The sequence below is a fragment of the Euprymna scolopes genome, chromosome 18 (genome assembly GCF_053919585.1).
Source record: "Euprymna scolopes isolate OS-2025 chromosome 18, ASM5391958v1, whole genome shotgun sequence".
Taxonomy (NCBI): domain Eukaryota; kingdom Metazoa; phylum Mollusca; class Cephalopoda; order Sepiida; family Sepiolidae; genus Euprymna; species Euprymna scolopes.
Window position 1 is genome coordinate 16,181,859 of NC_136499.1, and position 26,808 is coordinate 16,208,666.

A 26,808-nucleotide genomic window follows, 5' to 3' on the forward strand; every position below is an offset into this window, starting at 1 on the left:
AATAAAGTGTTGATTTAGTGTATAATCTGCTGATTGCCGGTCGAACCCTAACCATAAATAGAATCAGGGGAGGGGCGTGTAATATTCTGCATGAGTACCGTTCTTTTTAATTTCGTCTTGTGTTCAATTTTTGAAGCGGGCTATCAGCGATTGCAAGCTAACAAATGTAACCAAAATGCGAAAAATTCAACAATGAAATAATTTTAATAAGTGCTCAGGTTCAAATAAATATCCTAGTAAATCAATTCCCCTTATTTGTTCGGTTGTTGTAAAAATGGAAGGGAAACTTAAATTTCACTTCGTTTTATTTAAAAAAAAAATTGGTGCCCCCCAACGAATATAATTCAAAGAATAACGGTGCTTCTACACTTTATTGTCGAAATTGGAGACGCCATTTTATGTAGCGCACTTTCTGTGCAAATCCTTGTTAGACTATGGCCGAAGCATGAAATAAATAACCCAAAATTTTAACTGTAGAACGATTGCCGTTAAAATAAAATAAAAATAAATAAAAAAAACAATCCTCTTCCCCGTTAAAAAAAAAACAACAAAAAAAAACGATCATTTAAATTAATTTGTTGTTGACCTGTCAAAGTTGCTTTAATTGAAAATAACGTTTCCAATTATGTATTTGTTGGAAAAAAGGAAGAAGAGTATTTTATAAAAATCCAATGTTGCTTTTATTACAAAATTGTTTTATTAAAATTATAATTTTTTTACGCAAACTTTTCAATTATTCTTTTTCTAATTATTTTTTGATAAATTTTTATACAATAAATGTGTTGGTTTTGTTTCGGTTGTCAAATGGCGCTCGCCCAGTTTAAACCATGATGAATATGTCATGTCATTTTTCCAATGAAACGTGTCTCGGAATAGACACCACGAACCTCCTCATGTTAAGAACGAGTTTCGGAATAGACACCCCTAATCTTGTCAGCATACCCGGAAACCTATCGAAGATGACATGTGTGATAAATAATATTTAAGTTTGGCAATAAATTACTAAACTCCTGTCACACTAAGTAATTTAGGTGACTGAAATAGGAATTGAAAGATTAGGGGCAAAACTTAATTTCCCCAAAGGGGAAAAAGTGTTTGTAAACGTAAAAAAAAGGTTATGGCGGACGCATGAAATAAATAACAAAAAATATTAACTGGGGAACGATTGCAATTAAAATCGAAAATAGAAAAAAAACAAAAAAAAAACAACCATCTTCCCCGTTATAAAAAGAAAAAAAAACAATCATTTAAGTTTATTTGTTGTTGAAGTTAAAAAAAAAACAAAAAAAACTATGTTATAGAAATCCAATTTTATTTACGAAATTGTTCTATTAAAAGTCAATTTTTTTACGCAAATTTTTCACTGAATGTTTGTCCAATTATATTTTGATAAATTATTATACAGTAAATGTTTTGGTTTTGTTTCGGTTTTCAAATTGTTTCTAGTAATTTTAATTTCTGGATGCATTTACTTCGGTACTTATGTTTAGTGTTAGTGGTTAATACATTTTTTTTATTTCGCTTGACTTTAGTTTTTTTATTATGAGAGGCAATGTGGCGGTAAATGTCACAGTTTTCTGATAAATGATATGTTAGACGTCTGGAGACAATTGCCGTCGTTTGCCCAATATATGTACTATATAAATTTGTAGATTGATTAAGAAGACATTTTCGAATGGAAAAGAGAATTCGTATATTGCATTTGTTTGGCTCAGTGTGGGATTTATGCATTTATTGTTTTTAATGATTAAGTTATAAGTTTTAAATTCCGTGTATTATAATTAGTTTACTCATTTATTTTGTTTGATGGGTTTAGTGTATCGTTTTAATAGGTTTGATTTTTTTTTTGTCGAGTTTATAAATTAGTACGGATTTGATATATATGTTGATATCTATCGTTTATATATATATGTATATATATATGTATATATATATGTATATATATATATATATATATATATATATATATATATATATATATATATATATATATATAGTAAGTAATAAAATATATATGGCAAGCTACACAGAATATTCCCCGTTTCATCCACGCCTGATGAATCCTAGCATGGATGAAACGCGGAATATTCTGTGTAGCTTAATTGCCATATATATTTTATAACGTACTACCTAGCGCTACCTACGTATTGAGCACTGTTGAAGTAAATACTTAAAGGTCACGCATAAATTTATACTTTCGTATATTAATTTATGCGATTAAATGAAGTATATATATATATATATATATATATATATATATATATATATATATATATAATCTGTACCAATAACTAAACTCGACAAAAAAAACTTCAGGCTTAATAAAAAGATACGAGTAAAGTTTACTGCCGAAATAGTCGATTATTAACAAAATGAATCAAAAATAGTTGATTTAGTAGATATAAAAAAGTAGATAAACATATAATGTAGTTAAAATAAGAAAATAAAATATTATTTTAAATTTAAAGATACGAAAACAAATGTTCTTAATAGACTGAATTATGATTAAAGATACGAAAACAAGCATATTTAATAGATAAAATATCATTAAAAATACGAAAACAAATATATTTAATAGGCTGAAATATAACGAAAAGTACAAAAACAAAGATATTTAATAGATAGACATATATTAAAGATAAGAAAATAAAGATATTTAATAGATTTAAATGTAATTAAATATACGTAAAGAAGCATATTTAAACTGAAAGATAATTAAAAATACGAAAATATAAATATAAAAATTTAGATTAATAATAAAGATACGCAACGAAGCATATTTAATTGACTGAAATATAGTTAGAGATAGGCATGAATTTATAAAATGTAGAGTCAAAAATAATTTGTTAGTGTATATGAAAAAAATATTTAATTTGGGAGTATAATCAAACAAATAACAATAAAATAGAGTAAACGTTAATACGTAATAGTGATAGGAAGGAGCATCTACTTGAATGTTTGTATAAACCTTGAAAATATAAACTCCATACGAATCACGTTATATCAAATGCTATACTTTATAAGATTGTTATTTCTAAAAATTTATCTCTGAAGTTGACGTCAAAAAGTAGACCACCAATCTAATAATAGCCAGCTAAAACTTAAATATATATCAAAAGTATATTGACACATAAATAATGAACACACATTTTAAATGACGTAATTAAAGAAAACTATCAGGTATTTGCGGTTTCTCTTCCAATTTTCGGATTTTTAATCATGTCAAAACGTATTTTATTTCCTTTTGGTGGATTGGTTCTTGCTATTTTTTCTGTGAGTTAAGGGCAAAATAGATTCACTGATTGATATAATAATTAAGTGATAGATTTGGTGCTACGACACAGATATTGTCAAGAATTGTGAATGGCAACTGAATTAAAAGAATAGATTGTAAGATGGTCAACAGCATAAAATATGAAATATAGACTTTCGTCGATCATATATATATATATATATATATATATATATATATATATATATATATATATATATAGGAAAAGGTCCTACCGTAATAAGCTAATGAAAAATAGTACAGATAGAATATTAATATAAGAAAAATGCAAATAATAAAAATGAAATTTACATCATGCATAAATCGATCAAATGTTAAAAAAAGGAATATAAAATTATCATTTCTTATAATATATATATATATATATATATATATATATATATATATATATATATATATATACATGAGAAACATTGTGTATTTCAAATTCGAAAATATTGTTCATCTAACCGTTAATTACTTTCCGCATGTTAAAATGTTTAATTCTTGGAATTTGGAAATTTGGAATATGGACATTTTGGTATTTATTTGTATTTGCTCTGTAGTTAAACATATATCCAGTTTCAGAAACAAATGGATTGGGGTGAATAAAGTGTGAAATATAACCGAATAGGCATATTTTCCCATATATATATATTACTATATATCTATTCCTGTATTTCTTATAATATATCAATCCTTATATAAGAAGCTCAATGTGAATACAGAGCAATATATAGAATAAATGACAAAAACTTTATATTCTAAAATTCATATGTGTTGACAATTTTTATATTTTATTCCTTTACATCAATTGATGTGTACAGTTCTTGACAGTATCTGTTTCGTAGAGTAAAATCAATCACTTAATTATTATATCAATTAGTGAATCTATTATGCCCTTAACTCATCAGAAGAAATAACAACAGTCAATCCACCAAAAGGAATTAAAATGTGATACGACATGGTGAGAATCCGAAATTTGGAAGAGAAGTTGCAGTTACCTTATATTTTTCAATTACGCCATCGTGGATTTTAAACATTTATTTTTCAAATGCTTTTTAACATCTGTCAGAGTGATCTAATTATTGTATGATGATCTGCGCATTAGAGCTAAATTGACCGACTTTAATTCAACTGAAAGTACGCAACGATCAGAAACGACTTTTTTGAAAGGGGCTGACATAATTATTTACTATAATGATTATTAAATACCTACAGACACTAGTGTTTCATTCTTCCGGTAATCATCAGTGCAGGGTGTCAGGATAAATACCAGTCGATAGATTCTAACCCGGCGACAGAAACCATCTCTGGCTTCATTAGGAAGGACCTAATCCATTTGGCTACGGTTAACCGCGAGGAATGTTGTTGAATTTAAACATTATTTTTTAAATGCTTTTTAACGTTTATCAAAGTGATCTAATCATTATATGACGACCTGTACACATGAGCTAAATTGACACGCTTAATGTATGTGTGTGTGTGTGTGTTTTTTGCTCAAAATTAATTTTTATTAACTAAACTATTCATGCTTTTAGAAATGTTCTCTTTACTAGTGTTTTTCGTCTTTGGCAACGAAAAAGTGTTTTTTATTTACAAAACTACTGTATTTATATAGAGTTTGGACGAATGTGTTGTGTGTATGTGTATATATATATATATATATATATATATATATATATATATATATATATATATATATATATATATAAGATATAAGATATAGTACAACCAAATCTTTTTCACAATAGCTTACGGAACCTCCTGATTTATACTCCATCTGACGAAGAAGACATGATATTTTCATTGCAAACTTTGTTTTCGTATAAGCAGTATCGCCTGAAGAGGTTTCTAGTTACTAGTATCTAGCTGACCGAAACAATTATTACTGGCTAGGTAAAAACAAATACCGAGCATATATATATATATATATATATATATATATATATATATATATATATATATATATATATATATATATATATATAGCTTAATGTGTAAGAGGAAACGAAAAAGTTCAATTCCACAAAAGGAGACTTATCCGGATAATGCCAAGCTCAACAATAATTATTGGAGCTTATACAATAGGACAACAAGAGTATGAAATGAAGACACAAAACTATATATTGGTAGATATAGAATGGATCATTTATTGACAGGCAAAGTTTGGGGGATAGAAGGGACTCTTCATGCCAGGGCATTTCGAAGCCTAATGCTTCTCATCAGAAGAGTAGAGAAGGTGCAGTTTTACAACCTTGCATAACCCACCCTAATTATAAGCGATTTTATAGCCGCCATTTGCCGTTTAGGTGGAACCAATACAAAATTACCACTCCATAGATAATAGACACCCCAAAAACCGTTAAAATAAATTACCACGCAGTAACAATACACTCCCAATTTAACCCTAATTCATATACCCCTTAATCTCAACACTATGTTAAAGGCCATATGCAATCTTATATATCATACTATGTATAACAAGCTTCTCCTTATTTATTTAGAATAAAGCTTCCCCCAACATTCTATAATTCCTATTAATCCTTTTTCATTCCTAATGAACCTTACCCTAGACGCCGCATCTTCCTCATGCTACCTAGCACCTTCTCTACTCTTCTGATGAGAAGCATTAGGCTTCGAAATGCCCTGGCATAAAGAGTCCCTTCTATCCCCCAAAGTTTGCCTGTATTGCATTATTCAATAAATGATCCATTCTACATCTACCTATATATAGTTTTGTGTCTTCATTTCATACTCTTGTTGTCCTATATATATATATATATATATATATATATATATATATATATATATATATACATACATACATACATACCAAGTTTTTTGGAAGTTCCACAGGTGAAGCGTTCATATGTAATATATTGATATTGGCATTCTAAAGATGTTCAGTGTAAATTGAGACCCTCTGATATTATTGTAGCTTTTAGTATATATTTAAGCTAGTACGAACGCCCGGCAAAGCCCGGTCGTAAAGTACGCTTAAATATGATATTTTAATTCTTGCAGATTCCGTATGTATTATTGCAGAGTTAATTTTCCATCGATTTTTATATATTATTAAGTTGCGATTTCAAAAATAAAAAAAATATCCATAAAACTTGGGTGTATTAGCTTGAATCGAAAACCGAAATAATATGTTTCATTACTGAATTGTATAATTGTTCATAAATTGGTTGACACGCAGGTTTTTTTCTTTTTCTTTTTCTTTTTCTATATACTGTCAAATTCTTACTTTCTCTCTTTCCCTATTTAACTAGATCTCATTATTCTTTCCTTTTCCTTCTAGTTCTTATTCTCTTTATTATAACCATTTATTTCTTTTTTCTTTTCTTCTCCATATCATATATATATATGTATATGTATATATATATATATATATATATATATATATATATATATATATTTTCTCTCTTCTTTTTCTCTCTATTTTGTTTTCTCTATATTTTCTTTCTCTATTTCTGTCTCTATTCCTTTTTTCTCTTCTCAATCACTCTCTCCCCATTGTAATTTTTTAACTTTATTTAAATTGCCTCTCCCTTTTTACTTTTTTATTTAATTAAAGTCCTGTGTTTTAAGTTTTTTAACTCCAACTTCTAAAGAGTTCCTACCTAAAATAAAAATCCATTATTCATTGAACTTTTGAATAGTCAAGTCGCTGCCTGATGATATCTGTTGTTTGATTGAAACAAGTGGCTATTTGTAGCAGCGGGATGTGAGCATGTTTATATAACAATAAACAAGTATTATCAGCTCTTTTTATTGAGCACTATCTAACAACCTCGTTGAATTCATTAGTCCATTACTTTTGAATATATAAAAAAAACCCGAGTATGTATGTATATATATATATATATATATATATATATATATATATATATATATATATATATATATATATATATATATATATATATATATCACTGGAGTGCCATCAATTATAATCGAAACCGAAATCAAAATTTATGAAAAATGTTCGATAAAATTATTAAAAAAAAATAGATGACTTACGTACCATCAGCTATAATCAAAACCGAAATCAAAACCTATGAAGAATTCTTTGTAAAATTATTTATGACAAGAAATCGAAATACATAACAATTAAACGACCTTAATGTAAGCGTGACACAGAAAATTACACACTCGCTATCGTATTGATTATATATATATATATATATATATATATATATATATATATATATATATATATATCCTATTAATCTCTAACGGTGCATCAAGCAGATACCAAAATACGTAGTCCGCTGTACAATATTATAACAAAGGTATATATATAAAATTTCAAGAACATCAGACCAGTAGTTCCTGAGAAAAGTGCAACGCCAGACAGCTAGAGAGACAGACTAAAAGAAATATCGGGTTTATAATCCGCAAAAATTTTATAGGTACACTTTTCAGACACATCATTACAATAATTAAATAAAATGATTTTTTTCCCTAAACGGTTATGATTACTGTTTTCACGTTCTTGGTGATTTTTTTAGAAGACTCTTCCATGTGCTTTATTTAGTTTCAGTTTTACGTTCATACAGCATTACGGTGGATCACTAATGCAATTATTCAACAATCATTTTTTTTAATTATTATTTTTTGGCTTTCATCAACGCTAGTTTTATATTTGAATTTTATTCATTAATTAATCATTGCTACGTGCGTTCTAGTTTTATAGATTGCATTATTTGCCGTGTATTGTATTTATCTTGTATTAACATATATTTTGACAATTGTCAAAGTATTATCTGTTTTTGCTACTTATGTGTTATAAAAAGCTACAGGGGAACCAACAACAACAGTAACAATAACAACACCACCAGCACCACCAGCACCACCAGCACCACCACCACCACCAGCAGCAGCAGCAGCAGCAGCACCACCACCACCACCACCACCACCAACAACAACAACAATAATAATAACAACAATAATAATAATAATAATAATAATAATAATAATAATAATAATAATAATAATAACAATGCGTTCCTTTCAATAGAAAAGTGATACCAAAGAGCCGAGAAGGGTCAAGAAGGATTGAAAGACCGAGGAGAGCGCTGGCCAGACCTCGGCTGGACAAGCGCAAAGAAAACTGGGACTTTGGTGAATGTTAGTGTCACTCAAATTCCTGTATAAACCAATGGCCACTGCCAGCTAGAAATCAATGGTAAGAGGCTGTTGCGATGATGCAAATTTATTTGCAAATGCTATCGGAGGTGGAGAGAAATGGACATCTGGGGAGACTTGTTGTCACTCAGCTTCCAGAGAACACCACAGGTTTCCAATCAGATCGTTTGTTGACTTGTGTGAATAGCAAAATACCAGCTTCTACAATACATTGCTGCTCAGGTATGTAGAGAGTAAAAAAATAGAAACACTTTAAAAAAAAATCGATCAAAAAAAAAAAATACGCTGATGCAAGTCATCTGGAAGATTTAACGATATGATACACTCTACCGTCGATTTTAACGTATGCAGTTCCGCCATAACAACAAAGTTGTTCGGTAATCCACACAGACAATTTGTTTATAATGGTGAAGGCTTTGTTCAGAACCAACCACTCTTGTTGCTAACTGCTAATCTCAATCGGTGCAACGGCTTCCACAAGACAGAGCACGCAGTAGAACTCAGATTTTTGCCTTAGAGTGTTCCTTCTCCTTAGATGCATGTCTTAACGAAGACTAGGGGTGAATCTCCCCCAGTTTAACCACGCCCTCAGATAGTACGCGGTACATATTGCGCCTAGCATTCCCAAATGATCACCCATGTGGTACTGGCCAGGATCATCATTGTTTAACTTCAACGTTTTGCTGAGAACCGGTTTTTCAACACGATTATGCCGTCTGTAAACGATATATAAATATGACAGAAAAAATAATTCTTTTCGACCCTAGACGTCTTTCGCCATCCTCATCAGGGGCAAACGATGTCATTTTTTTTTTTAAGAAAATATTGGGAGGAAATTAAAATTAATGACAAAAATGAGAACGAATTATTTACAATTATAATAAAATATATGTACAGGGAAGAGGGAAGGGGAAAGGATAAAATAAAATAGATTAACATGTTTGTGTATATATATATATATATATATATATATATATATATATATATATATATATATATATATAATGAATATTATTTTAAAAATTAAAACTATCAGGAATGGAGAATGATAACCCGTATATAAATATACGGGGGGGGGAACGGCGAGGGGGATCATATCTAAAGTATATCTTTCTAATTCGCCTAAAAGATCCAGGGTATTCATAAACCGTTTCTGCCTGCAGAGAGAGGGTTTGAGGCGTGCAGTGGAGACGAATTCGAGAGTTTTCAAATGACTACTCGACCGGCCTTGAAATAAAATTGAAAAAAAAGTCGTCCAAAACCCTAACCCTAACCCTAACCCTGACTACATTCTGGGTTGTCCAATAAATGATTTCCCATTGCGGAATCTCAATTATTGTGGGGGGGGGTAAGAAGATTTTTCTTTTTCTTTCGAAAACGTGAAGGAACATGTTGTCTAATTCTTGTTTTCAAATGAACGCTGGTTCGCCCGACATAGACAGCATCACACTGACATTGGAATTTATATATAATATTGCTAAGTTTAGTGTGAGGCAAACCGTCCTTTTTGAAAGAAGAAAATGCAGGTTTTGTATTGAAAATAACCCGAGGTTAAACAGACGAAAAACAATTGTTGATAGTTTGTTTAAGTTGATTAATGAGAGGGACACATTTTTTCCCAACCCATAGCAACTTAAGATATACAGGCCAATTTGAAGGGTCAAAAGTTATATCTTTCCTTCCCAGATTTCCTTAGTTAGTTTTCCAGAATTTCCTTAAATATTGTTCCAACGTTCTAACCAATTATAGATTTTTTTGAGAAATATATAACTCTCATCATATTTTGTTTAAGTGGATATGCATATTTATTGTTAAGTCGATGACCTTTAAATGGTGTTTTTTTCTTGCGTATAAACATAGTCAAATTCAAGATCAAGGTCAAGTTCAAGATCAAGGTCAAATTCAAGATCAAGGTCAAATTCAAGATCAAGGTCGATATAGAAGATGCAGAACCTTCACGCTTATCTCGGATCTACAGTCAAGTTAAAAATCACTTTGATACCTCGTGATCAGCTTCGCGATACTGCAACTAAAGAAAATTCTCATTGGCCATCAAAGGATGTATCTACTAGGCGACTGCCAATAACATTTTTCTCTACGGCTTCGAAACTAAGCCGACGAAGATTAACGATCATCAAAATGTTGACGTATTCAGCAACGGCTCATTTCTAGCATTCTACTTTGATGTTGCATTGATCGAGTATCTGTAACTTGCTTACCACAATGGCTGAATCTGCGACCAATTTCCGTGCTCTTACAACAACGTCTGCAAACGGTTGGCGAAGCTACTCGTCGTCAAGCAGAAGAATTGATCCCAGACATTTTCCTTCCACCTCAGAATGCAATTAAAGCAACCGCGTTAGTGGGCATCTGAAAAATTTAGCAACTATCATAAAAATCCTCGACCTAAAAATTTGTGGTATTCGTCTATGGAATAGGAACTGCCCTCTAATCTCAGCAGAACTCACTAGAACTGTCGTGCGTCGATTGCTATAATCAGAGATGCTTTGCGGAGGAAAGGGAAAACCGAATTAAGCCCCTCGTATTGGGATTGCTTATACTTATCTAAAAACAAATTTAAATGTGTTCATAAATATTTAATACAAAAAATATGTTTACACTATGTCATAACGGATGTTGGCAACAATTAATGTTACCTAATTAGAATTAGGAACCTCCAATGTGTGACAGATTTAATTCCTCTATATGTGTTATACCGGGCCTTTCTATGCATAAGGGAAATTACACCGGTTCTCGCTATATATATAGTGCCAGTAATGTCTATACTGGTGAGAAGGAGCGACAGTACTCCACTGCCTACCTAAGTGCTAGTCAGTAATACCTGTATTCCTACCTTTGTATCAGTGATGTAAATACACTTCGTTTGTTAAATCAACCTCAACTTGATTTTCTTCTTTTACTATTGTGTTACGACACAACAATATATAACACGATGTAACTGTAATCTAATTTAATATTATCATCATAACTTTTGTATCACTTAAAAGAAGAAGCTTAAAATACAATAGCATATACTTTGTTTAATTATTTTTCAGCGTACAAAAAAAATGCGAGACCCAAATTGTGTTTACATCATCAATACCTTAAATAGCATTCCCATGCAGTGATCATTTCGAAAAGCGTAAACATACTCGTGTTTAATAAATCTAGCAAAAATCTACTAATTGTCAGATCTATATAAAATTTTCAATACTTATTCATTTTTAAATTATCTTATATTCTAAAAGCATTTTTCGTTTAATATATGAAGGGAAATATGTTTAGATGCTCTTACCTCCCGATATTTAATCTTACAAACATTAAACAAAATAAATTTAGGTTCATAAAAATCGCAACAGAGTTTAAATAATTTAAAAATATTCATATATGTATAAACCCGTTACTTCACTTACCTTGTAATTATTAATTCAAAAATGAACATAAAATTAATATTATCTTGTTTTTAAAAAGATCAACGTTTTTCTCAATAATATGTAATATAATTAGTTGAATTACATCAGCAACAAAAACCATAATTCTAAAAAAATATTTAATTTTTAAAAGATTTAAATAGAATAAAATTCCAATATTTCGTAATGTGAACATTTAAACACAGATTCTCGAGTAAGGGTTTTGAATTTTTAAAAAATATTTCATATAATATAAGAAATGCCCATTAAATAGCAAATTTAACAACAACAACTATAAATCATTTTATTTGTCATGATATGCTTAATGAAAAGACATTTCTTTTATAGATATTTAAAGAAATCAAAAGCTTTTCTTATACAAATGGCAAACCTTACGGACTTCCAAAGAGGCTAAATTGTTGGGGATCATATGGCGAGTGCTAGTGTAACAGAAACTGCACGAATGCTTAGAGTTTCAAAAAGCAATGTCTCAAAAGTAATAATTACTTTTAAAAGAGAAGGAAAAACGTCCTCAGAAAAGCACAAGTTTGGTCGAAAGATGAAGATGTCTGAAAGAACCTGTCGGACACTTAAGCGAATTGTTAGAGAAGATCTCAAGACGACGTCTTCTAAAATCACTACAGAGTTCAATAAACATCTACAGGACCTAGTTTCCACAAAAACTGGATTTTACGGAAGAACTGCAATTAGAAAATCTCTGCTCTCAAAGACAAATGTTTCAAAGCGATTAGAGTGGTGTAAAAACCTCCAAAATTGGTCCCTCGAGCAGTGGAAAAATGTGATTTTATCTGACGAATCATCGTTTTCCTTATTTTCGACCACCGACTGAGTCTACCATTGGAGACAGCCGAAAGAGGCTTTTTATCCAGACTGCCTTTTCCCTACCGTAAAGCATGGCGGAGGTTCTGATTTGGGGTGGTATCTCTTGGAAATCCGCTGGACCGATGATTACTCTTCATGTAGGATTAACAGTAGAGACTATATAGAAATTTTCGGTGACCAAGTTCATCCTATGGTTCAAGAAGTGTTTCCGGAGGAGAACGCCATCTTTCAAGATGATAATACCCCAATCCATAGAAAGATTGGCACGAAGAGCATTCCAATGAAGTTGAGCATCTGATTTGGCTACCACAATCCCCAAATCTCAACATTATTGAATATTTATGGTCGATTTTGGAGATTCAAGTAAGAAATCGATTTCCGCCGCCATCTTCTCTAAAAGAACTGGGGGCTATTTTAGGTGGAGAATAGAATAAAATTCCTTTGGAAACAATTCACAATTTGTATGAATCAATACCTCGGAGAATTGAGGCTATAATTGTCGCAAAAGCTGGACCTACATCATATTAAAATAAATTTTGTTGATTTTTAAGGTGTTTCTTTTATTTTGTCTAACCCTTGTACATGCGATGGTTTATTCGTTCATTCTTTATCTGTGAACTTGTATTTGACATTACACTTCCTCAGTTTGTTGCTAAATGCGATCATGATATCAAATAAACGTGATCTCAAATAAACGTGATCTTTAATAAACATGATCTTTTATAAACGTGGTCTCTAGTAATCATAATCTCTAATAATCTTGATCTATATAAAGTGATCTCTAATAAACCTGGTCTCTAATAAACGCGGTCTCTAGTAATCATAATCTCTAATAATCTTGATCTATATAAAGTGATCTCTGATAAACCTGGTCTCTAATAAACGTGGTCGCTAGTAATCATAATCTCTAATAATCATGACCTCTAATAAACAGTTGTGGTGATTGAGAATCTCCTTCTTATTTCAGTTGTCAGTTTTTCCTTTATAATTTGGACAAAATTATAAAAATCGTGAAAATTCAAATTCTATAAAAAATGTTACTTTTAGAGAAGACATTTGGGTATTCCTTACTCTTACAAATTTATTTATTTTCAATATTCAATCATTTTTCGCGCTTTTTCACAAAAAAAGAAAACGTTTAAATTATTTCTTCTAAATTCCGGAGATGAGGAATTATTGTTAATATTATTTGAATAATTCAGATTACTATTTTCACCTCTAGTGTTATTTACAGAACGTTTCGGTCGATTTAACCTCCAACCTTCTTCAGATAATAAGCCGCCATATTTGAAAATGGGAAAGGATTAGATCCACATGTCCGAGGTTTCGTTCTTGTTAAAAAAGAAATTATGAATAGAAAAATATCAAGCAAAACACTATGAGATATTATTAATAAAATATTTATAATAAAAACTTAAAATTTAATAAGATCCATTAGCTAATCATAATTCCTCGAAACGTAATTTACTAAGGACTTCTGATAAAACCAATATTGTTATTAACACGTTTTATATTTCTACCCCCATTAAAGATATGCTATTTATTAAAGTTTTGTATGAATGTTTTTTTATATATTTACTATCTTAGTAGCTGGTCTAAGATAAAAATAAAAAAGAAATATATTAATTAAAATCTAATCTTCTAAAATTAAACCCCCTTAAATTAATTTGATTTTGCTTTGAACAATTTTATGGTTTTTATTTTTCATTCTCTCTTATTTGCCAACCCTTATTGAGTAATTTCATACCGAAATCGCACATATTTTGTTTTAATACAAATGATTTGTAGAAGAACTTGTTCAGTAGATGTATAATTTTAAGCAAATATCATCTAAGCGATAGATTCTGTTTCACATATGAATGAGACCATGATGTGCATTGGTAATATATATATATATATATATATATATATATATATATGTGTGTGTGTGTGTGTGTGTGTATGTGTGTGTGTGGATCTCTCTCTCTCTTTAATTATATAAAAGTCACATGTGTGTACGCGTGAGTGTGTACGAGTACCTAATAGATTCCGAAACAACTGAGCCTATCTTTTGCAAATTTTACACAAAGGTAACTTATATGTTTGGTAGTGTTCTTAGATGTTTTGTACAGAAAGTCATCCGGGTAAGTATCGAACATCGAAAAAAAAATCCGATCTCCAAAATAGTCTTTCTCTTATAGATAAAAAGAAGAATTTTGACAGGGGTATGTTTTACGTTAATCACCAAAAGTTGTGTACAGTGACGCCATATTTCAATGTCAACGACCGTTCGTTAATATAGGGAAGAATAGGATTGTAGAATATGAGAAATGTGAGAGCGCAACCAATAAGAAAAGCGCACTATATCAAGGGAGACTTTATTAATTATGAATTGGGAAATTGAAAGAGTATGTTATGTCTATGTATCTACTAAGCGGTTGCAATCAGTGTAATCTCAGTAGCATAGGAAAATGTAGAATTGTTCCTGGTATCAAATAGTAGCGATTGTAGGATTTAAGATTTAGAAAGAAAAATAGGATCTCCTTCCACTAAAGATGTTGCGATTGTGATGATGTTGCTCGTAGGATGCAATGTAGCATTTTATTATCACGACTAAATGTGTCTAAAATGGTGGTCGAAAGCTAAATACGATAGTGGCTATTCGGTTAGATGTATTGGATTTTTCATGTGGGATCTGTTGTTGTAAACTTTGGTTCAGGGACAATTTCTGTAATATTTTTATTATATAGGAGATAATCAACTCTATAATAATGAATACGAAATCTCCATTAATTAAGATACATTTCAGCGTATCTTACGACCGTATAACGCCCGATGACTTATCTTTCATGGTATTAAATGCCCTAACAGAATCCATACGCCCTGAAAAATTATCTAGCCATTTTACCGTGTGTATCTTTTCTTGCTTCTGATAGGTTGTTTTTTGTCTCTGTCTCTTCTTTTCTTACTAGCAGAGTTATCCGGCGTTGACTGGAGCAAAAAAAAAGAAGCTTTTATCTGTTTACCTCTTATCAGTTCTTCTATCTTTATCCTCCACTCAGCCCATTCTTCTTTAACTGGGCATACATTTGACTGTATTTTCTTTCCAATTCCGTACATAGTAGCAATGAAAAATTGACCCCCACCCCAGAGATGAGTATTTTTCGTTTCATTTTAGATATTATTCATCCCGAGAAACCCCAATCAAGAAAATACCAACTTTGTGGGTGTTTGTTTCGTAGCTTTTGACTTTTAGATGGACATATTATATATTAGAAAATTACAATTTATGTCACTTCTCAGTACATTCCTTTCTTTTTAAATACTCCTACTTCTCACCACTCGTTCAAATAGTCTTTATTTTTTGTAAATATAAACTTTTTTTCAAGTAAGCATTGCCGCTCCTTATTAAATCTTACATAACTTCAGCAATTTATTTGCTTTCAAAAACTACTTGAATCATGTTTATGTCTTATTATTTCTTCCTCTCATCTATTACACTTTATTCCCCCCCCACTTTTATCTTTTTATTCCTTTCTTTCTTTTATTTTTTCATTTTGTCTAACGCATTCGTTCTTTTGTTACTTACGCACATTTGCTTTTTTTTACAACGTACACTTTGGTTCCCTTTTCTTTTCTTTCTTTTTATCTTTTTTGTTATTTTCCTTTCGAATACATAATGTGAGTTTCTTGGTTTTTGAGTTTTGGAATTAAATCTCATCTCATAATCGTCGTCACGTTTGTTGTGTTCGGAGAATTTAATATCAGGATCGCTGGATAATTATACATGCTTATTTGTATTTTGACCCATTTTCTTCACAGTAGAAACACTAAATTATTTGTAGTAGAGATTTAGAAGGCTATCACAATGCGAGGAATGAGATATAGACGGTGTTGATGAGAGAAGACGAAAACAATAAGTACACACACATATATGTCTATATATGCATATATTTATTCAATTGTATTAAGTATAAATGCCTTACTTGTTATGTCTGTGACAAATACATTATATTTGGAGAAAATTCCCCATTTCAGATGGTGGATATTACAGTTCTATTCAGAGCATGCCGGATGGAACGAAAGGAATGGATTAAATGGTTGTGTGGAGTCTCGCAGCAAATTTAAGGAGGCGGGGATTTAGATGTATAGCGTGTTTTAGGTGATTAGCATATTGTTGAACTTGTTAGATTTTTACATGACGATATTGCGTGTCCACATGTATCGCTATATTCCTAGTCTCTCCCCAGCCTCTAGAACTCTCGTCTTCAAGGAGTGTTAAAGGGTGATAACTCTAACTTTCTCTATTTAGAGTTATGCCCCCTTTTTATTGCTATAACACTTTCTTTTTATCCTTTTTGGTTACTTTCTTTTCAAATACATAATACTCTCAGACTCATTATCAGTTTTAACGTCACTAAAAAAAACAAAAACTTAATCATTAATCTCTTACAAATAATTAATTATATCTCCTAAAACACAAATATTTCCCAGACACATAGGACTTAAAGGGAATGAACATGTTGACATAGCTGCAAAAGGATAACTAAAACAATGTACTAGCAATATAAAAGTACCCTATACTAACTACAGACCGCTAATCAACAAACATATCGTATCTAAATGGCAAGAGTCATGGAACTCCTCCAAATACAAAATCTGTCTAACTGGTCGGGGTCATTAAGCAAACCAATGATACCTTCTCTCTCTTTCTCTTTCTCTCTTCCTCTCTTTTTCTCTCTCTCTTTATATATATATATATATATATATATATATATATTGGCGTCATGTGCAATTTTCTGAATATACATGGATCTAGGTCCTATGTTTGTGCGCCCGCGTTGTCGAGTCCATAGCCATACATTTCTGTCCCGCTCTTGCTTGCTCCTCTGGCAATGACCGACAAATCATGAACGTCGCTCCTTGATGGTAGTAGATATGGCATATATTGCTGCTTCTTGGGATGATCTTACCAAGATATATTAAACACTGTTTCATGTGCCGTCTAGCTTTCTTTCCAATCATTTGGTGAGTGGCTAGGTTGTAGCATCGTAAATAAGGACAGACAGAACTACCTTTTCAGTTTGTCAGTTAGCCTTGAAGTTCATCCTGACCGCAACTTATCCAATGCAGTCCATGCTTTTGAGATTTTGAGATTTGGATATCGCTCTCCGTGCAACCTATGTTGCGTCCCAAGTACGTAAACACAGTGACTTCTTTCAGTGTTGTTCCATCTAGAGCTTTAAAAGTAATAAACTTTGTCTTATCCGCATTAACGTAAAGACTGATACTATTTGCAGATTTGTAGCTCACGTAACAGCGTTTGCGCATTAGCAGATATTTGCGAACAGCAATATCGTCCGCGTAATTTGCGTCAGTTATGTGTGTTGATGGATGGCGTCTGCTTCTGAATTCATTTAAGGTGAAACCAAGTTTGCTGTGTATATCAACAGAGATGTGAGTGTACAATCAAGAGAGACAATAAAATGAAAAGGGTTAGAGTATCCTATTTGAAGAACTTCAGCGCGAATGCCAAAGAATTCAGTGTCACCATCTGTCGATCTGATCATTGTTCAAGTGTGCTTGTATAACATTATAATAGCGTTAATGACTTTGTTTGGAATGCCGTATGAGATATTGGCATTTATATTGGTGTTGAAAAAGGATAACTTACAATAGAGGAACTTCTAGCTGCACTAAAGAAGATTAAGAATCGTAAAGCTGAAGGTTTAGATGACATGCCACCAGAAGCCTGAAAGACAGGCAGCTTCAATGACATCCTTCTTGATTCATGCAATACTGCATATAATCAAGTTGTTATTCATGTCTGGAGAGAAGGATGCATACTTCCCTTATCCAAGAAAGGTGTCTTAACATGCCAAGCAACTACAGAGAAATAACACTCACTCCAATTGCAGCGAAAATCTACAGCGCCATGCTTCTCAATCGTATCCAATCAAAGATCGAAAAAGTGCTCAGGAAGAACCAGAATGTATTTCGGAAGAGTCACTCTACTACTGATCAAATGCTTACTGCCAGGAGACTAATCGAAGGAGTCAAAGTTAAAAACATTGAGGCAGTCATACTCTTGGTAATTTTCTCCAAAGTATTCGACTCTGTACATAGAGGAAAAATGGCCAATATCTTAAAGGTATATGGCATTACGTTAAAAAAAAAACTACCCTGGTGTCTAATTCTGTTTCGTGGGAAGGCATTGTAAATGGGACAAAAGCTTTATCAAATTAAGTCACACCTTAAATTAAAGCAGAGGACAACATCTCTAATGGGGTGATGACAAGACGGGAAAAAGTAGTAATAGTAAAACTACAAATAGGACAAACTGCGATCACACTCATATTTATACTAAACGGCGAAGAAGCTCTCATCTGTATTCCACGTCAGGAACCTCGTACCGTAAAATATATTGTAATAAATTGCAAAGATTTTCAATAAATTCGCAAAAAATATTATCAAGAAAACAGTTTAAAAGATTCTTCCGCAAAGTAGCACTAACAACCTCATAGAGTTTTTAAAAACAACAAAGATATACAATAAAATATAAACGAAAAAAAAAGAGAAAATACTTTTATAACACAAAACATATAGCTAACATCTATCAAATTTCAATAACCACACTAAAATCTAAAAAGATATTTGCAAAAAGTACTAATCAAGTAATCTCTTCAGTATTAGATAACCCAAAACGGTTGATAAAACATCTCATCAATCAAGCAAACATTTCTTTCTTCTTTCACGACTTTTTTTTTTTACATTTTTTCTTTCTCTTCAACTTTTTATCTTTCGTTTTTCTTTCTTTCATTTAAAAAAATCTTTTTATCGTTTTCCTTGTCCTTCTTTCTTCAATTCCCCCCCTTTTTTTATCTATATATATATCTATAAAAGTTTGAATGTGTGTATATGTTTGAGGACACTTCTCAACCTATATACTCAACGAATTTTTGATCTACAGACTTGAAATTTGGTATACAGGGAATTCAGACATGTGATAACTTTTTAATCAGTTTTCATCTGAAAAAAAGGGCTGCTAAGGAGTCAAAACTAAAATGTTGGTACGCGGCGGTCGTCGGATTTTTATCTGTTGATCAACTGTTTATCAAATACGTATGCACGAATCGTATATATGGCAGATTACTTATGTTAAGAATAAGTATGTTTGAAAACACTTTTAAAAGATCATGTCAAGTTGATTTAATGGTTATCGTACGTTTTACTTGAGTTTGTTTTTAAGGAATTTAACATTACATTTAATATCTACGGCATTCTATTCATTAAGACTTGTATATTTATTAAACTATAATATTATGCATATTTTACGACTGGGCAACGTCGGGCGGCCTGCTAGTACATTTTCTCTTTTCTCGTTTTCTTTTTTTTCTGTTTTTTCTGTCTTTTTTATTCTTTTAATTTATTTTACACTTTCCATTCTTTCTATTTCATTTATAACGTTTTCTTATCTTTATCATTTCTTATGACTTTCAATTATTAACTATTATTTGCTTTCTTTCTGATTGCCTTCCTTGTGCATTTTCTCCTTTTTATTTTTTTTAAATCTTTCTTCTTCTTCTTCTTCTTCTTCTTCTTCTTCTTCTTCTTCTTCTACCCTCATATTCAAATCCTTCTAGCTGATCCGTCAATTGGCTTTGGCTCTTGGCTTGACGGGATCGTCCATACGATGGCGGTAATGATGTTTGAAGGAGAGAAAACAGATGAGGTTAGAGAGAAAAAAAATTAACTGGATGGATGAGAAAAAAGCGTAAGAAAATGAAATATAGAGTAAAAAGGGGAGTAGCCGAGGTGGTAGGGTAGGATATCTAAGAAAGTGGGAGGGGTTAGCCAGTCTCTGATGACGCTCAGTGGTCGACGGCATTCTGAAGTGGAGAAAAAAACGGCACAGCAGTCGCGTCTCAGTGATTGCGCGTTCGTGGATCCATAATTTTGCGCTCGGATTCGTCCGGCCTCCGTGGTTCAGACCAGCATGTCCTCTGACAGCGTTGTTGAAAACAAAGATGCCCAGGTGGGTAACAACACTTCTTCTTTATCAATCAATAATCAATATATATATATATATATATATATATATATATGTATATATATATATATATATATTGTGCCTGTGTTATAGAATAACAGGAAACATGCTTCGCCAGTGTTCGTGTTCGCTACTCATATCTCTCTCTCTCTCTCTCTCTCTCTCTCTATATATATATATATATATATATATATATATATATATATATATATATATATATATTTGAAAAAATGTTACTTGAATAATTATAGAATAATGTCAATTTTGTTTTACATATTTTTATTATCATTTCCTAATGGCAAAAAGGAACGGTGACACGCTCCGTTGATTTTTGTTTTTTATTATAGAGTATGTGATTTCTTTCCCAATACATTTCAGGCAGTGAGGTGAATATGAGGTAATTAGCTGAGTTGTTATTTACCTTCTTGCTTCACAACAACTCTTGGAGTGGTTTCGCCCAGGGGCTGGAAAAAGGCATGTCTGTTTGATCGCTTATATTTGCGTGACAACGTGGAAGTACAAACATTATATGTACGTACATATATATGTATATATATATGTGTGTGTGTGTGTGTGTGTGTGTGTGTGTACGTGTGTGTGTGTGCGTGTGTGTGTGCGTGTGTGTGCATGTGTGAATGTACAAATAAATACTGATTAATATTTTCAATATTGATATTTATTATAGAGTGGAAGATATATATATATATATATATATATATATATATATATATATATATATATATATATATATATATATATATATATATATATATATACACGGATCTGTAAATACTGTACCGAAATTTTAACATGCTGGAGGAGCTGTTTTGCATGAAAAATAAATATTTCCATCTTGGAATGTAACTGTGCTGTCATTTTTCTGTCGTCATATTGAACGTACATTGAGCTTCTATGCAAAGAGAATTGGTATAAACAACGAGTGAAATATAATTGAAAAAACATGTTGCCAAAAAATAGAAATATATATGTGTGTGTGTGTGTGTGTGTTCTGCGCCCTATAGATAGCTATTAAATAAAAACGGTTGATCATTAGAGCTGCTTTTATTTTTATAGGGATGAAAATAATTTTATAAATAGATGAGCTAAAGAGACAGTATAACTTATACCGGATTATGACTTATACCGGAAGTAGGGATAATTTTTTTTTTAAGCTGAAGGCATGATAAAGATTAGATGTTACGTTTATTGTCTCTTTCAACAATTGAGAAAACACGTGAGAGTCACGTGTTTTCCCAATTCTCTTTCTAAGTAAACTAACGCGGCCGTTTTGAAGCGTTTAGTTGGAAACTTTAATAGGTAAATAAAAGCCGTCAAAAAGCTATGATGCATATCCCTCCTCTAGAATACTGTTATGACGGCTGACTATAGTTGTACATCTCTCTTAACACATATACATTTAGTTTATTTCTCATCTCCGTCGCACCCATTTATGGTAACCATATTGACGCTATCGGAATTGACGTTCTATATGACTATTGACTATTTAGCATTAAGCCCCTCTCTTTGGGCTGAGCACTGTCGTAAACAATCTCACCCGATACTTAATTGGCTGAAAAATGCGAGGCTCGGTGTTTGTTTAGTTTGTTTACAAACAAGCGGTTAGAGCACTGTAAAAGTGGTGGACAAATGTTTGTTCAAATAAACATTTGGTGAGATAATTTACGGGCGCCACTCCCGAGTGTCGATCGGTAGAACTGCTGACTGTCAAAGGTTCAAATCTCGGTTTGGAAGAGGTGCTAGTCTAGCGGCACTGATGAGTTGTGATACAACGAAACAGAACTGTATGTCGATGACTACAAATATATATATATATATATATATATATATATATATATATATATATATATATTAGGTTGACAAGAAAGTTCTTGCAGTTTTTCACTTTCAAATTTAGGTAAACATATGTTGGCTAAAAAAATAATTTATTGATCGAAATAAGCACGCCCAGAGTCAATACACTTTTCCCAACGCAAAACAATGCTTGAATAAGGTTAAGTTTTTTAAGCATTTCTAAAACAGAAAGTTGTCGAGATGCTTGAAAAAGTGGTAGTCGGTAGATGAGAGGTCTGGAGAGTATGGCGGGTGAGGCAGAATTGCGTAGCCTAATTCATTCAACTTCTGCAGGGTCGGTTTAGCAACGTGCGGTCGGACATCGTCGTGGAGAATAATTGGGCCATTTCTGTTGACTAATACTGAGTGTTGTTGTCGATGATTCTTATACATTTCATCCATTTGTTGACTGTACTTCTCCGCCGTCATGGTTTCGCCTACATTAAAAAAAGGCTGTAATGGATGAGTCCGGTCGCAGACTAGCAAACAATCGAACGAAAGACAAATGGAATCTTATTTTTTATTTTTATTCTCTATATAATTTTAAAGGTTAGAAAACTTCCAAGTCTCTCTCTCTCTCTCTCTCTCTCGATATATATATATATATATATATATATATATATACAATGTGTTAACGTTTACTGAAATGAACAAAATATAATGTCAGAATGTGTTATTATAATTAGGATTAAGGCACTTTATTACATAGTTTCGTTATCAAAATGAAATATCGAATCAACACAACATAAACACACGTCCATTTTTTATGCTTTATTTTGCCTTTGCAAATTATCAATTTATTTTATTCATATTATATTCTTCTTAGATTGTCTGTTTATTTCATTTTTTCCTCAGAAACTACTGAGCTGACGTAACTGAACTTTTTATGGAGCGAATTAAGCTTATTATCTTATCCGAATTAAGCTATTATATTTTATATATATATATATATATATATATATATATATATATATACATATATATATATATATATATATATATATATATATATATATATATATATAGTAATTTATAAAATATATATGGCGATTAAGCTATACTGAATTTTTCGCGTTTCATCCACTATTAGATTCTTCAGGCTTATGCGCATAAGCCTTAGGCGCATAAGCCTGAGGAGTCCTAGAGTTGATGAAACGCGGAAAATTCAGTGTAGCTTAATCGCCATATATATTTTATAAATTACTAACTAGCTCTACCTACGTATTGAGCACTTTTGAAGTAAATACTTAAAGTTTACGCATAAATTTATACTTTCGTATATTAATTTTATGTGAGTAAATGAAGTAGTTATATATATATATATATATATATATATATATATATATATATATATATATATTACAAGAAATTTTAATTTAACAATTAAACAACAGTAACTCGGAAGAAAAAGATGTAAGCGTGACACACAAAATAACACAGAAGAAAAAGATGTAAGCGTGACACACAAAATAACACACGCGCTATCGTATTAATATATAGATATGGATTCGTATTTATTGCAAAAATGAGCACGTTGAACCATATTCAATCATCAACTTGGCGGAAAGCACCTATTCTAATTAAACGAATCTTAACTTTTGCCAGGGTTCAACGGGATAAAGTGTATATATATATATATATATATATATATATATATATATATATATATATATATATGTAATCATCGACAAACATCACAACTCATCAGTGACGCTAGACTTGCACTTCTCGGAAGGCTCGGATGAAACCTAGAACCATCGCGTTGACAGTTGGCAGTTCTACCCATCGACCCACGGGAGCAGTGCCCGCAAATAACCTCTTCTATAGTGCTCGAACGGCTTATTTACAAACAAATGACGAGCCTTGCATTCTTCAGACAATTACGTAGCAGGTGAGATTATTTACGACATTGCTCTACCCAAAGAGGGGTCTTAAAATATATTTGTAGTCATCGACATACAGTCCTGTTTCGTTGTATCACAACCCATCAGTGCCGCTAATGCAATTAAGTTATCAAAGAGTAGATCTTTAACAAAGCAAAACTTATCAAGACAAGAAAAGCTCAACACTATAAAGAGGAGCAAGCAATAATATTAAATAAAAGATGAGAAATAAAAGTTATATATAACTTTATTATATCATCAGAATAGTAAAGAAAAAGTTACGGGAACATTAAGAAATGTTCATTGAAATTAAGAAATTTTATCTTAATATTGTCCTTACTGTTTTGATGATATAATAATGTTATTTGTAACTTTTATTCCTCATCTTTCATTTAATATCTATATATATATATATATATATATATGTGTGTGTGTGTGTGTGTGTGTGTGTGTGTGTGTGTAAAGCTCGGCGTTACAAAAATAAACGGCAAGAGAGAAAACACCTTGAAATTTGGAATATAAACTTTTATTCCTCATCTTTCATTTAATATCAATCTATCTATCTATCTATCTGTCTGTCTCTCTCTCTCTCTCTCTCTCTATATATATATATATATATATATATATATATATGTGTGTGTGTGTGTGTGTGTGTGTGTGTGTGTGTGTGTGTGTGTGTGTGTGTGTGTGAAGCTCGACGTTACATATAGAGCATATACGAATAAATGACAAAAGTATATTCCAAATTTCAAGGTGTTTTCTCTCTTACCGTTTATTTTCTTTAAGTATGTTTAAATTTTCAATTCATGGCAGCACCTGTTTCGTAGCGCAGAAGCATTCATGTAATTATTATGTCAATATTTGAATTTATTCCGTCCTTAATTAATCAGAATTAGAAGTTATAACTGGAAGAAAACATGTGCAACTTCACTTTCGATTTTTTCATATTTTGTAATCATGCCTATATTCCTTTATTTTTTTAAAAGTTGATGAGTCCCTTTTCTTCTGATGAGTTAGAGGCAGAATAAATTGAAAAATTGACATAATAATTATATGAATGATTCTGCGCTACGAAGCAGGTGCTATCAAAAATTGAACATTTTAATACACATAAAAAGATATAAACGGTAAGATGGACAACATCTTGACATTTGGAATATAGATTTTTTTCATTTATATTTATCTATATTATATACATATATGTATATATATATACGTGTGTGTGTGTGTGTGCGTGTGCCTATATGTATGCATGCGTCTATAGTAGTACAGTAGAACCCCGGGATACGGCATTAAAATTAGTAATAAAATACAGTACAGTACATAATACACATGTATCAAATAACATTATAAATAACACCGTAAGGCGGGGAAAATACCGTAACTAGGGACTAGAAAAACATCGTATTCCACATCGTTACCTGAAAAAAAACGCATCCTACGGCTACCGTATTCTGGCGTTCTACTGTATAAAATACACTTATTGCAAGAGATCCCACACAGTAACTGTTGTGTTTTATTCTCGAGGAAATCATGAAGTTAAATACAGTATTTTGATCTTAATGTTATAAATTTCTGTGGAAGGTGATTTACAGTCGAAAGTTAAAGGAAATATTTAAAGGAAAGCACTTTTAAATTCTTATATTTACTTTGAGCGAATTGATTTATATTTTGAAATGAATGATTTGCAAATGTAATAGGCAAGCTTGCACACACACACACACACACACACACACGCACATACGCACACGCACACACACACACACATACATATATATATATATATATATATTCTCTCTTTTTTTGATAGCGTCGCATGGTTCAGGGTCGCCTGACGAAGTCTCATTGACTGAAACAGATGGCTGTTTGTAGCGACCAAATGTAATTGTTTACCCTCGAAGAAATAATATTTTGCTCTTGTTATCGAGCACTATTAACAAACTCGTATTCATTAGTCCTTACTGTTGAACATCTCAAGTCTGAATATATATATATATATATATATATATATATATATATATATATATATATATATAGTCTTTGAAGTTTTTAACCTTTAAAACTATACAAAAAATACTTTTTATCATTCGTTAGAAAACCATCTAGTCAGTAAGTCATTTAATCACCTGCAATCACTGCATCAACTCGCTCTCGAATTTACTATAATACCAATAATTTATTTTTCAAGGGATCATCAGTTGTTTGCCATGAAACACTGTTTCGGGGATATATATATATATATATATATATATATATATATATATATATATATATATGATTGTGTGTGTGCCAACTTCTATCCAAATAGGTATAACGTGTTAGTTCACCAACTGTAAACATGGACTTGTCTGTTGAAAACAGTGT

The 26,808-nt window shown here is 31.4% G+C and overlaps 1 protein-coding gene across 2 annotated transcripts in view; it reads left to right on the plus strand.

The window, feature by feature from the left end:
• The window catches only part of LOC145297504 (sodium-dependent noradrenaline transporter-like), a 345,266-nt gene that overhangs the window by 54,970 nt on the left and 263,488 nt on the right, over positions 1-26,808 (plus strand). The window contains exon 1 of one of the 2 annotated variants that reach the window (XM_080143401.1): positions 20,452-20,695. The exons of the other annotated variant lie outside the window; for it this stretch is intronic. Within the exon in view, the coding sequence (XP_079999527.1) occupies positions 20,657-20,695 (39 nt within the window). The 5' untranslated portion in view covers positions 20,452-20,656. Of the gene's footprint in view, positions 1-20,451; positions 20,696-26,808 lie in introns of those variants that run through there. 2 annotated transcript variants of the gene reach the window in all.